At 48.9% G+C, this 12,355-nt stretch overlaps 1 protein-coding gene across 13 annotated transcripts in view; it reads right to left on the reverse strand.

Annotated features, from left to right (window-relative positions):
• The window catches only part of P4HA2 (prolyl 4-hydroxylase subunit alpha 2), a 34,792-nt gene that overhangs the window by 10,713 nt on the left and 11,724 nt on the right, over positions 1 to 12,355 (reverse strand). For all 13 annotated transcript variants that reach the window (XM_053220762.1, XM_053220780.1, XM_027076739.2 and 10 more), the window contains 4 exons: positions 9,255 to 9,392; positions 5,415 to 5,654; positions 3,742 to 3,935; positions 2,534 to 2,710 (listed from right to left, as the gene is read on the reverse strand). In XM_053220762.1, coding sequence (XP_053076737.1) covers positions 2,534 to 2,710; positions 3,742 to 3,935; positions 5,415 to 5,654; positions 9,255 to 9,392 — 749 coding nt within the window. The remainder of the gene's footprint in view (positions 1 to 2,533; positions 2,711 to 3,741; positions 3,936 to 5,414; positions 5,655 to 9,254; positions 9,393 to 12,355) is intronic.

Below are 12,355 nucleotides of genomic sequence, written 5' to 3' on the forward strand. Positions count from 1 at the left end.
CTCTACGAGTTGAAATATGTGAACTAATGCCTGGAAGCCACCTACCTCCACATACACACTCATACATACACATACACAAATACCCCTAACCTACCTCATCTCCCCCTCAGTCTCCACAGACAGGTGCAATGATGCTCCCAAGAATCACCTGGCTGCCCAAAGTCAGCCCCACCATGCTTCAACCGTGGGCCGTCCTAATGACCTCACATGGGTAGGACCACAGACCCAGATACCCCTACCCCAACATCACTTCCCCTTAATTTCAATTAATACTTAATTAACACTTAATGAGTACCTACTATGTGCCTGGCACTACACTGGTGACCAAGACATTGCCCCTGCCCTCACACACCTCAATCAAGTGAAGAAGGCAAAAGACTAGCTGCCTAATTGCAGCACAACATGGTAAGAGCTGGGAGTGGGGTAAGCTTACAGTCTGTGGGAGCTTAGTCTATACAGTCAGGAATGGTCAGGGGAAGACCGCCTAGCTGAGACTTGAAGGGTAAGCAGGAGTTAGCCAAGTAGGGGAATGTTACAGTAACAGGGAAGGAATAGCAATGCAGAGGCCCAGAGATGAATATGGGTGTGGCACCATGACTGTAGATTAGAAGTTAGATGTAAGAGATGAGAGTAGGCCAAAGAGGCAAGTGAGCACTGGGCCTGGAAGCAAGCTTGTGGCCAATGAGAAACAGGAAAGGCAGGTGAGGGACACTCACAATCTGAATGTGGACACCTCATGGTGGCCCTAGGGAAGGGCCAGAGTGGTAACAAGGAGGCCACTGAGGAGGTCAAGGCAGAGGTCAGGCCAAGAGTTGATGGCAGAAGGGATGGATAAGTGTGAGTGGACCAGAAGATTGGCCAGATCATCACCGAACAGGGACACTGCTGCTGCAGCAAGTTCTGGCAACACGGCATCGCACCCAGGACAGAGGGATTCCCTAAACTCCCAACTACGATTCCTCCTGATAACAAGTGCGGCTGCAGTCAGACCCCACCCAAACATCTGAGCCTCGGTGCTCGCTGGACATCCACAATGAGGCTGTGGGCAGCTGTGTTCTGCTACAAGAGACAGACAGGGCTATTTTGAAAGTAGGCCAGGGACCCAAAAAAGCAGCTGCCAGGCATTCCCTGCAGACCAAGTTAAGTTCATGGTTCCTACTTCAAAGCCAGAATAGCATCTGTCCCTCACAGGCTCCGGAAAGGAGAGGTCAGCTTTTAATGGCCAACATGTCATGGCTTCTATTCAAAGACAAGTTTTCTCCCCACTACACCGCCCCTGCCACACACATGTATACACACACACCCATCGTGAATACACACACAGAAATGCTGCAGTGCCTTGGTCTGAAAGACAAGCGAGGAATGTCTCAGGAGGTCATGGCATAACAAAGCCTCTCTTGCCCGGCAACCAGGAAAACAGTTTTCTTCCTTGGCTGACTCTGCAGCTGTCCCAGGGAGTGGAAAGGGAGGTCCTGGTCCCTGTTCTCCACACGCACTGGCTACACCATCCCTCAGCAACATCAACGGCTGATTCTGAGTGCTCGATGTCCTAGAACCTCAAGCCAAGGTCGCTTCAAATTGAGGTGCAGGGGCCAGGATAGGAACCTGTTTTCCGTCTCTCCACAAGTGTTGGGCCTCCTGGCCACTACCAGTCTATTAGGAGCACAGCAATACAGGATCTAACTAAATCCCTCCTTGTAATCACCAATGATAAGAGAAGGGTGGAGACATAACACCAAATGGCTCTCTTTGAAAGACGTCAAATAGAAACAAGTCTTCTATGAACTAGAAATATAAGAATAATTTTATAGCCTGATGACAAATGTACAAAAACCAACAGCCAACTGTATACTTAGTAGTGAAATACCATAGGAATCCCCAGGAAATTCAGGAACAAGACCAGGATGTATACTGTTAACAATGCTCATGGAGTTCTGAGCAGTTCCCAAGAACATAAAAACAGAGGAACTATAATTACTGGGAAGGAGAAAACAAAATTTTCCCTATTTGCAGTTGATAACAGTGTCTGGGCAATGTAAGAGAATCAGCTAAAAACCCAAAGAAGAATGAGACAGTTGAGCAACCAGGTGCAAACTACACAGGTCTGTTTCCTCGTGGGTAAAATGAAAACAATGACATAATATGTTTAAGAGACGTGATAGTTAATATATGTTAAGCACTCAGAACAGGGCCTGCCATACTTAAGAACTCAATAAACATTAGCTATTACTAAAAAATATATTTTTATGATCAGTACTTCAGCATATAATAAACTAACACTAGAGACCTAATTGAACAACATAACTAGTAAAAACCAGTGAGGCCTTCTGTCCTAGCACCTGGCTGTTCACATTGGTTCCTTCAGTTTTCTTCAGCATTGGACCAGGAACCCATAAGGTCAAATTGTGCAGTACCTCAGCACCCAGACAGCAGACTCACGCTGCATATCAGAACAGGCCAGCTGAATAAACAAAGAAATCACTCCATGGTACCAGGGATGAGGTGGCCAGGAAGGAAGTGCAGAGATACCTACTTTGGGTTTCGCGATCTCCTTGATCCTCTCGATTTCCTCATCAGACATGACATCATAGTATCTGACGATGTGGGGACTGTCCCACTCATCCTCTTCTTTGAAGGGGGCGATGAGAAGCTGTGGTGTTCTGTTGCCATGGTGATACCTACAGAAAAGCCTCTTCTGCCTCCGGGGAGTCTGGAGAGCACACAGAGCGAGAGGTCCTGAGCAAAGTGCGTCTTAAACCTCAGACCCAGGCTGGCTTGGTGCAGAGGCTGGTCTCACATGTCGTGTCCAGCAGCTGCTCCCTTCTGCCCCACCAGAGAATAAACAAGAGCCCCTCAGCTTGACTGAGAGAAATGATACGCCACAAATCATGTAATGTTTCTCCTCTTCCAAGAATTCCTCACGTCCACAAGTGCTGTGGCACAGGGTGATCCCTGACCCCTCTCACAGAGATATTAGAAGGTCAGAAGGGCTGACACTGGGGAGAACCCATTCCAGGTGGAGGAGCCAGTGGGAGGTAAGCAGACATGGGCAATGGAAAAGGCCCAGAGACCGCCTCACACCTTAGCCTCCTGGAGGAAGCAATGGAATCCCAAGGCTCTCAAAAGCCAGTGACACCTGAGACTAAGCTGTAGCTACTATTGTGTCTTTACTACACAGACCACAACTTCCCTTTGGGCCACATCCACACTCATGGTTTTCCTCAGAGCATGGGTCAAGCAGAAGCTGGGCATGCTGGGATGGGAAGGGGAGCTTGGTAATAACTTAGAGGATTGAAATTCTGCCTGTGGGGTGCCTGGGTGGCTCAACTGGTTAAGTGTCCAACTCTTGATTTCGGCTCAGGTCATGATCTCAGAGTTTGTGAGTTCAAGCTCCACATCAGGCTCTGGACTAACAGTGTGGAGCCTGCTTGGGATTCTCTCTCTCTCTCTTTCTCTCTCTCTCTCTCTGCCCTCCCTCACTCACACTGTCTCTCTCTCTCTCTCAAAATACATAAATAAAGTTCAAAAAAAGAAAGAAAGAAACTCTGCCTGGATCATCAGGGGAGACAGTCTCACAATCCTACCTCAGAGAACACCCATAGGTCAGCCACAGCAGAAGCTACAAAGAACTGGGGAAGAAGTTGAGGAAACGGCCTACACACACAGGAACACCCTCCCCAAATGTGCTCGTCCAGAGCTGAAATCTAGGTCCACATGTAGGACCCAGCCATGTTTTCTCACCAGTTTGACACCCTCCCCACGACAGAGACTCTCATAGATATCCCTCTCAGGCAGGTAGTCCACAGGCCTCTCATAGATGCTTTCCTGTGTTGCTAGCCCAGCTTCTGTCTGATTTGACAACATTTTTTCTCTTTCTTCCTCCAACAACTGTTCAAAGTACCGCAGATTCCCTCCAGCTCGTTCATGGCTCGGGTCTAGAAAGAGCAAAGAACAAGAAGGAAAAGGAAACCACAAACATCTGTTAGATTGCTTAGAGAAATTATCCTGTAAGTGGTTTTCTCTCCCGGCAGCTCACTTTGCACGCAGCATTCTGCTTTTCCACAGCACCTAACGAGGCTCATTGGTCAAAGCGGGGAAACAGACACAGGCTCTCCCTGCTCCATCAGAGATGTGAAAGGAACAATAGACTGGGGGACACTTAGCCGGCCACACAAGGGGCCCATGGGCACAGGTCTAGAGAAGAAGTACAGACTCTTGCTGCTTCCTCCCCACTTGGCTGAGTCATTTACACCCATGCCCTAGAGTACACCCATTACTAGTGACCGCATCACATGCTGATCACAACAAGAAGGCAGGCTGAAATACTGGCAAAAAGAACAGCCACGACAATGCCACAGCTTCATTTTGTGTGCCTCAATAACACAAAGGAGTACATTTGACAGGATTACTGTGCCACTCCATAGATGAGGAAACTGAGGTCCAAAGATATTAAAAGATTTAGGTTAAGGTTATGCAGAAAAGGAATCCAGGCATCCTGACTCCCGGTCCAAGGCCCTTACTAACATGAAAGGATCTATAAAGCTCTCTGCCCACATCAGTCTTACAGGACAATCATATGCTAGGGGGCATCAGACTCAAGGCTCATGAAAAACAGCAGCTGGTCTATGAAATTCTTGACTGTGATAATTCCATATGTTAGTAAGAGGTGCAACAGATAGATTTTAAAGACACACTGCTGGGGCGTATGGGTGGCTCAGTCAGTTGAGCATCCGACTTCGGCTCAGGTCGTGATCTCATGGTTTGTGGGTTCGAGCCCCGCGTCGGGCTCTGTGCTGTCAGCTCAGAGCCTGGAGCCTGCTTCAGATTCTGTGTCTCCCCCTCTCTCTGCCCCTCCCCCGCTTGCGCACGCACTCTCTCTCTCTCTCTCTCTCTCTCTGTGTCTCTCTCAAAATGAATAAACATTTTTAAAAATCCAAATTTAAAAAGAAAAAGACACAGTGCTTCTGATCTCCTTCAATCCAACACCACAAGACATTCTAAACACCAATGCCATACCAAATCCCACCAGTAAGACCTCAGACCTCTAACTAATGGGGCAGGCCTCTGTCACTGCACAAACCCTCAAGCGCCTCTTGAGCTGTTCCTGACACCGTGAAGGCTCTCTATCCCGCAGAGCAGCAGAGGCACTGCAGCACTGGATTCCTATTTAAAAAGGGAGTGTGAAGGACGACAGGTCTGAGGGTATCCATCAGCAACTGGGCAAGGGCTAAGGCCAGAAATAAGGTGAGTAAAGAACTAGGTGGCAGCTGGAATAGGCCTGAAAGCAGTTAAGGCATTAGTCACTGGCCAGGTGACATGTGAGACTGGCTCAGTCCCAGGACAGTGGCCAGCAGAGTGACCAGTTCTCCTGCCAGCTCCCCATCAGCTCTGACCTTCCCCTATAACATCCTTACCAAGAGAAAGCAGGCGGCGGGTGAGCTCCAGGGCACGGTGTAGGTCACCCAACTGGAAAACAGCATAGCTCAGGTAGTCCAGCACCTGGGCCTTGGTTGTGGTGCCCTCCTCCCCAGCATCAAGTTGCTTCAGCACCTGCTCCATCCACAGGACCGTATGGTAATAGTCGCCTTCATTGTAGGCTGAGCGGCCCATCCCAAAGCAGTCATCCACACTCAGCACTGCCTGGTACTTGGTTCCTGCAGCAGGAGAGGCCAATGGTCAGTCTCCAAAGAGCCTCTGCGCTGGCAGAAAGATACCCACATTGAGGAAGCCTGGACGAGTGGAAGGTGGGGGGTGGGAGGACATCATCCCAGCTGAGTTCCACCATGGCTTCAGACCGTGCACTTCAAAGTGAGCACAGAGAGGCTGGTCCTGCCTCAAACTGGAGTTCACAGCCAATCTCCCAGCTGCAGTCTCCCCTTCTCCCATGTGGGAAGGGGCCTTTGTTGTGGAGAAACCCAGGAAGCCCAGAAAGTAGTATTCAGAAGAGTATGAAGGTCCTGTGAGCCACAGAGGAGATGTCTGTTGGGCAGCTGGCCATATCAGACAGACTTGGAGGGAGAAAAATTAGGTGAATATAAAACAAAGAACTTATGTGGCAGCTAAAGCCACAGATGAGGATAATCACTTCCAGCAAGAGTACAGGACAAGAGTAGGGAAGGTGGCTAAGGTCAGAACCCCACAGATCACCTGCAGAGAAAGGACAAAGAGTAACACTGAGAAGGACCTAAGAGGTAGTAGCACAAACAATGCCAGGAGTGCTGTGGGGCAGATGCCAAGGGAAGTCAAGAGCCAAGCCTGCAGTGTCAGCTTTGACCATTAGGTGGCGGGGACCTTGGTGAGCATCTATTCTACAGGTCCTGCCTGGGCTCAGCACTGTACAGTGACAATGAAGGTAGTTTCAAGTCAAGGACAAGATATGGTATGCCAGCTACAGAAACATGTAGGATTTAGGGTGGGGGCAAAGTGGGAGGGACCATGAGTGAATTCCTCAGGGAACGGTGAGAAAGCAGGTCTCACTAAGAGGAAAGAAGAGCTGTGACCCTCCCTGGAAAGTGAGGGAATCTCCATTAACTCTCTTAACAACTTAGGCATGGGTGACATGGAAGTGCTGCCTCAGAGGGAGTTCTTTCTGCCTGATGTCCAAGATGGGGCTCTGTCCACAATAAAACCCCTGTTGTAATGGGTCGGGTACTTCAGAGACTGGGGTCTGTTTGCCCTGATGGCTCAGCAACAGACAACGTGGGATAGGAAGGTGAAGAGGGTAGGTGGAGTTAGTAGACAGGCCAGAGATGAAGGGGTTCCTTGAGCCCCTGGCCATCATCCTTGGGCCTGCACAGATCTTTGGCTCTGTAGGCCCAGGAACTAACAGTGATGAAGTCAGTATAACACAACAGCTGAGCTAGATGGACAAAGCTGGGTCTATGTGGGCCTCACTATGGCAAACACCAGCTGTGTGACTATGAATAAGTTACGTAGCCTCTCTGACTCTCAGTCCCCTTACGTCTAAAGTAAACACCATCAATTTTAGAGGACTTGAACAAGAATTCAACGAGATAATGCATAAAGATGTCTTCTATGATCCCCAGGATGCTAATAATCAGTAGCAACTATCAGCATATCTCACAAACGCCAAGAATGTCAACAATAGCTCCCAGATACTCAGCATCCTCCCCAGAAGCCAATCAAAAGTCTACCTGCTGGAGAGTGCTCCCTGCAGAGTACCGGCTGACCTGAGTACTGAAGGGCAATCAGACATGAGACCCAGCAGATGTGGGTAAAGGTACTTCGGCAGAGGGTGTGGGATGGGCAAAGGAGCTGAGGGGTGGGTAGCTTAGTACAAATTTAATATGCAGTATGGACAAGGAAGAGAGGGAGAGGGCTCCATGCAAGACTCAAAGATCACACATAGGTGGAATTTGGGTTTAGCAGTTAAAGTTAAGCTTTGTGATCAGGAACTGATATAAACAGATATGTGCTTGTGACTACATGGAGAGTGCTTTTAAGGAGTGACGTGACAGGTCAAAATGACATATTTCAATAATACAGTTGAGAAATAAGGCTCCATGAGGCTGGAGTTAGGGCCTCCAAGTAAAGAAGACATGATAAGAGAGGTAGAATCCACAGACCTTGGTATTCTGACTTGGGCAGCCAGTGGATGGAGGTGCTTTTTGCTCAGGTAAGGAGTGAGGGAGGAGGAGAGGCATTTCAAAAGCAGATGAGGATTTCAGTTTAGAACATGTGACTTTGGAGGTACCCACAAAACACCCAAGTAGAGATGCCCCACAGGCATTTGCCTACACTGGTTGGAAGCTCAGGAGACAAGCCTTGATAGGAAACACAATCTGGATGTCATCCAGGTACAGGTGATGCCTCAAATGATGGCAATGGCTGGGCTCACCTGGAGAAGGTGCTTAGGGAAAAACACAAGGTAAAAGAATCCTGGGGAAGAACTCCCTTCCACCCCTCACTCTCCCTCCAGGACATGCATGGGTCTGTTAACTACATGTACAAAGTCAATGCTTGAGTGTGGTTCTCTCCTCCTACCAAACATTCTGACAGCTATAGGGTGAACAGATCTTGCAGGTGCCCTGAGGGGCCTTCTCTCTCTAGCCTCATGGCCTGGCTTATTCCAAGACCTGATTGAGGCAGGAATAAGAAGTCTACACTGCTTCCCATTGACGCACCAGACTCCTCAGAGCCAAAACTCTAATCCTTGACTAGCCAACAACAGAGTGCCTCTTTCTCCCACACACTGTGATACCCTGGGCTTATGCCTCCTCCAGGGTCCCATAGGTGAATGGTATCAAAGGTCTAATAGGGTCTAAGTGAATCCCTGGGCTTATTGGTCTCTAACAGTCCCCTAAGCCCAATATGTCTTGTTGTAAACATACTGAGGCAATCATGGGAAAGGGGCCTGTTTAAAACAGAAAGAGAGAGAGAGAGAGAGAGAGAGAGCAAAAGTGAGAGAGAGCACAAAAGGCCGAAAAGAGAAGAGAGATCAGTGCCTCAGAATTCAAAGGAGCGAGAGTATCAGGAACACTGGGATAATCAGTGTGCCAACTGCTGCCGAAAAGTTAAAGAACATTATGCCTGAAACCCATCCACTGGCTTTAGCAGCTGAGTGGCCACTGGTGACCTGGCAGGGGCAAGACTGGCGGATGGGGGGCAAAGAGCCAGACTTTGCATGTTTAGGAGGACATGAGAACCAAGAAGTGCAGACCATGTGGATGGCTATCCAGCAATCTAACCAGGAGGGCAAAGAGATCCATCAGCAGTACAGACTCAAAGGGCCTTGAATCCTGAGGGAGGGGTTTGTAAAATGAGTAAGAACAGACAGTGCGTGTGAGCTCACAGATAAGAGCCAAGAGAGGTGGGCCAAGAATGAACAGGGCAGAGACTGTAACTGAGGACACACAGGACGCAGGGCAGTGAGTCCAGAGATCAGCCTTTGGCAAAAAGAAATCAGAGGGTGTGGGGACAGAAGCAGGTCTGAAAGCAGATCTGAGCAGTGCTCTGGGGGCAGAGTCTGAGGGGTCCTGAGCAGCAGCCTTAGTTTTCTCTGAGAGGGGAGGGGAGAGGGTGTGGGAGGCAGGTTGGGAGGGGCTGATGGGAGGCGGCTGCCAGGGAGTGAGGGAACTGGCACCATGGGAAACCCAAGACAGATCACCACCAGTGCTGACAGCATGCCTGACAGTCCGCCCACCACAAACTGGCAGTAGCTCCAGCCCTGTTCAGATGCCATTACAGACACACACACACACACCGGACAGGTAAACCCTTGAGAGGTAAGGTACCTGGAAGTTGCCCTTTGGAAATGGTGTCTGGGTCCAGCTTGTATGTGTCCTGAAGTCTCATGAGGGCCTTGGCAGCTCCCATTTCGTCCTCTTCAGTGGGGAAGAACTGCCGCTGCACAGAGAGGTTGGCAATAAAACCTTCCAAATGAGAGTGAGAACAAGAAGTTACCCTTGATCCAAGGGCACAATTCCACCTGGGATCAGAGAGGTACCCACTGGAGGGTTTCTAACTAGTGCAATCTCCTTGCCCCTTCCCTCAAAGACTGCTTGCCCCTCCTCCAGGAAGCCCACCCTGATAACTCCAGTCCATGGAGATCTCTTTTTTTTTAAAGTTTATTTATTTTGAGTGATAGCATGCACACACAAATGGAGGAGGGACAGAAAGAGAGAATTTCAAGCAGACTCCATGCCACCAATACAGAGCCCGATACGAGGCTCGATCCCATGAACCAGGAGATCATGACCTGAGCCAAAATCAAGAGTCAGCCGCTTAATGAACTGACCCACCCAGGACCGCTAAGACATCTCCTTTCTTACTCCTCACTGTACTGTCTGCCTTGACTGCTCATTTGGAATGAACAAAAATGTTCCCACACACTGGTTTACATGTGAGAGTCTGGGAGTCTTGGCTCCAAAGCACTCAGACCCGGTAGAGACAGAAGGGACAGAAGACAGAGACAGCAACTGAAAAGGGCACAGAAGACGACTCAGGGAGGACATGCTGACCACTTAGTGGAAAATGAATCACATGGATTCAGGATCCTTGGTCTGGCCAGATAAACACATTTCTAGCCCCCGTTCCAGGTTAAGGAGCCCAAGGGACAAAGGTGGTCAACTCAGGGAACCAGCTGGCCACTCATTACTGATCACTGGCCCTTATCATCCAGAAAGGTGATGATGACAGTCTTGGAAGCATTTGGTGCTGTCTCCACCCCCCAGATTAGGGACTGGGGGACCATCTGGCCAGGCCAAGCACTGAGGTGGGGCTGTCCAAGTCCAGCATGCTACCCTGAGAGACCACACTGGCTCTGGCTCTCTCTCTAGGGGACTCATGCCACTCAGACCTACAGTAAGCTCAGAGCATGAGCTCCCAGAGTGTAGCGCTCAAGACCCCAGGCTGGAGCCAGGACAGCTCCTGACCACAGAAGTACCCAAGGAGGCTATTCTTGGGCTCCAAGCCCTAGGTCTTCAGCAAGATATACACCTACTACAATTTCAGGCCTCCAGGTGGAGGCCAGGCCCTTCCAAGATGATTCAGGGGTTTCAATTCTGCCTGTGAGCTGAAAAGTGGGAGGGAGAGCTCCAAGGCCCTTTCTTCCCTGGCCTCTTCCTCAGGACAGCAGTACCCATGACCACCTACTTTCACAACCTCAGACTGAAACACCCACTTCTAACCATCCCTGGACCCAAGGACCAAGAAGCTGTAATCCTGTCTTCCTCGTGGCTGCACAGTCAGGAACTCTAAGAGTCTGGAATTCAGGAAAAAGAAAACATGCCCTTAGAAAAAGCCACACCATCAGCATGTCCCCCTCATCTCAGAGGCAAGAATTCTCAAAGTCAGAGGTGAAAACAACCTATTGCTCTCTAGGCCTGTCCTGTGTGCCTTCTGGTAATTATAATGTTTTCTAGAAGAACCAGATGCTGACAGTGGGGATTGGGGTGTAGACAGCAAGTCTGGGGAGCAGGTCACCCCAGCAGGCTTATTCTTATTCTACGGCAGTGCAGACAGAACAGTCAGTTCTTAGCTACAGCCCCAGGCTGGAAGACAGGGGGCTGGGAAAGGCAGTCATGGCTTCTGGAGGCAGTGAGCTCACTGGGCACAGCTCCAGCCTGGCTGAACTCACCAATCCCTCCCCAGAGGCCACCCTGCCCCCAGCCAAGACCAGCCCAGTCTGGCCACATGGGCTGAACTCCCTCAGCCAGAGACAACCAGTCTGAAGTTAATCAGCACTCCCAACTCAGGGAGAAGAGGCAGTGAGTCCAGGAGGCTAAGCTCTGGGCTAGAGTCAGGGGGGCCCACATCAGTGCCTGCCCCACCATCTCCTGCTAAGAGGAAAATGTTAGAGCACAGAAAATACCAGCATAGTAAAAAGCACTAAGCATAGTTACAGCTTTAAGAAAAGTCAGACTCTGACCTGCAAAAACCACTTCTAAGAATCTATCCTAAGAAAATAATCAGAGATAGGCACAAAGATGTACGTGCACGATTGCTGGTAATTTGGAAACAATCCCACTTCCACTGACTAGACCAGTTTTACACTAGATCAGTTTCACTTATTACTGTCCAGACATTAAAATCATGTTTTATAACATTTGGGGCACATGAGTGGCTCAGTTGGTTAAGCGTCCGACTTCAGCTCAGGTCACGATCTTGCAGTTTGTGAGTTCGAGCCCTGCGTCAGGCTGTGTGCTGACAGCTCAGAGCCTGGAGCCTGCTTTGGATTCTACGTGTCCTTCTCTATCTGCCCCATCTCCACTCACGCTCTGTATCTCTCTCTCAAAAAATAAATCAATAAACATTAAAAAAAAAAATAAAAATACATAAAACCATGTCATATAACATTTAATGTATATACAGAGAAACTGAAAATTCAGAAAAACACTATACGCTTACGGCACAAATCTGCCTACAGATACATTTCTTTTAAGTTTATTTATTTTGAGAGAGACAGAGACAGTGAAGGTGGGGGAGGGAGAGAGAGAATCCCAAGCATGCTCTGCGCTACCAATGTAGAATCTAACGTGGGGCTCGAACTCCTGAAACCGTCATGAGATCACGACCTGAGCTAAAACCAAGAGTCAGATACTGAACTGAATGAACAACCCAGGTGCTCCTGGATATGTTTGTTTCTAAAATATATGAATGGAAATGGATTTAGATGAGGCCCATGATCCCTAGCTTATGCTGGCCCCACTACCCAGTCCACTTAACTCACTTTTGTTAATTCATTTGGTCCCTCAAAGCAAGTAAGTTTGCATCCCCTGGAATACATGTATGGGTCCATTTTTTTTTTATGTAAATCTAACTGTAGGAAGACCGAAAAAAATTTTTTTTAATTTTTTAAATGTTTATTTATTTTTGAAAGAGAGAGAGACAGAGT

This window comes from Acinonyx jubatus, chromosome A1 (genome assembly GCF_027475565.1).
Source record: "Acinonyx jubatus isolate Ajub_Pintada_27869175 chromosome A1, VMU_Ajub_asm_v1.0, whole genome shotgun sequence".
Taxonomy (NCBI): Eukaryota; Metazoa; Chordata; class Mammalia; order Carnivora; family Felidae; genus Acinonyx; species Acinonyx jubatus.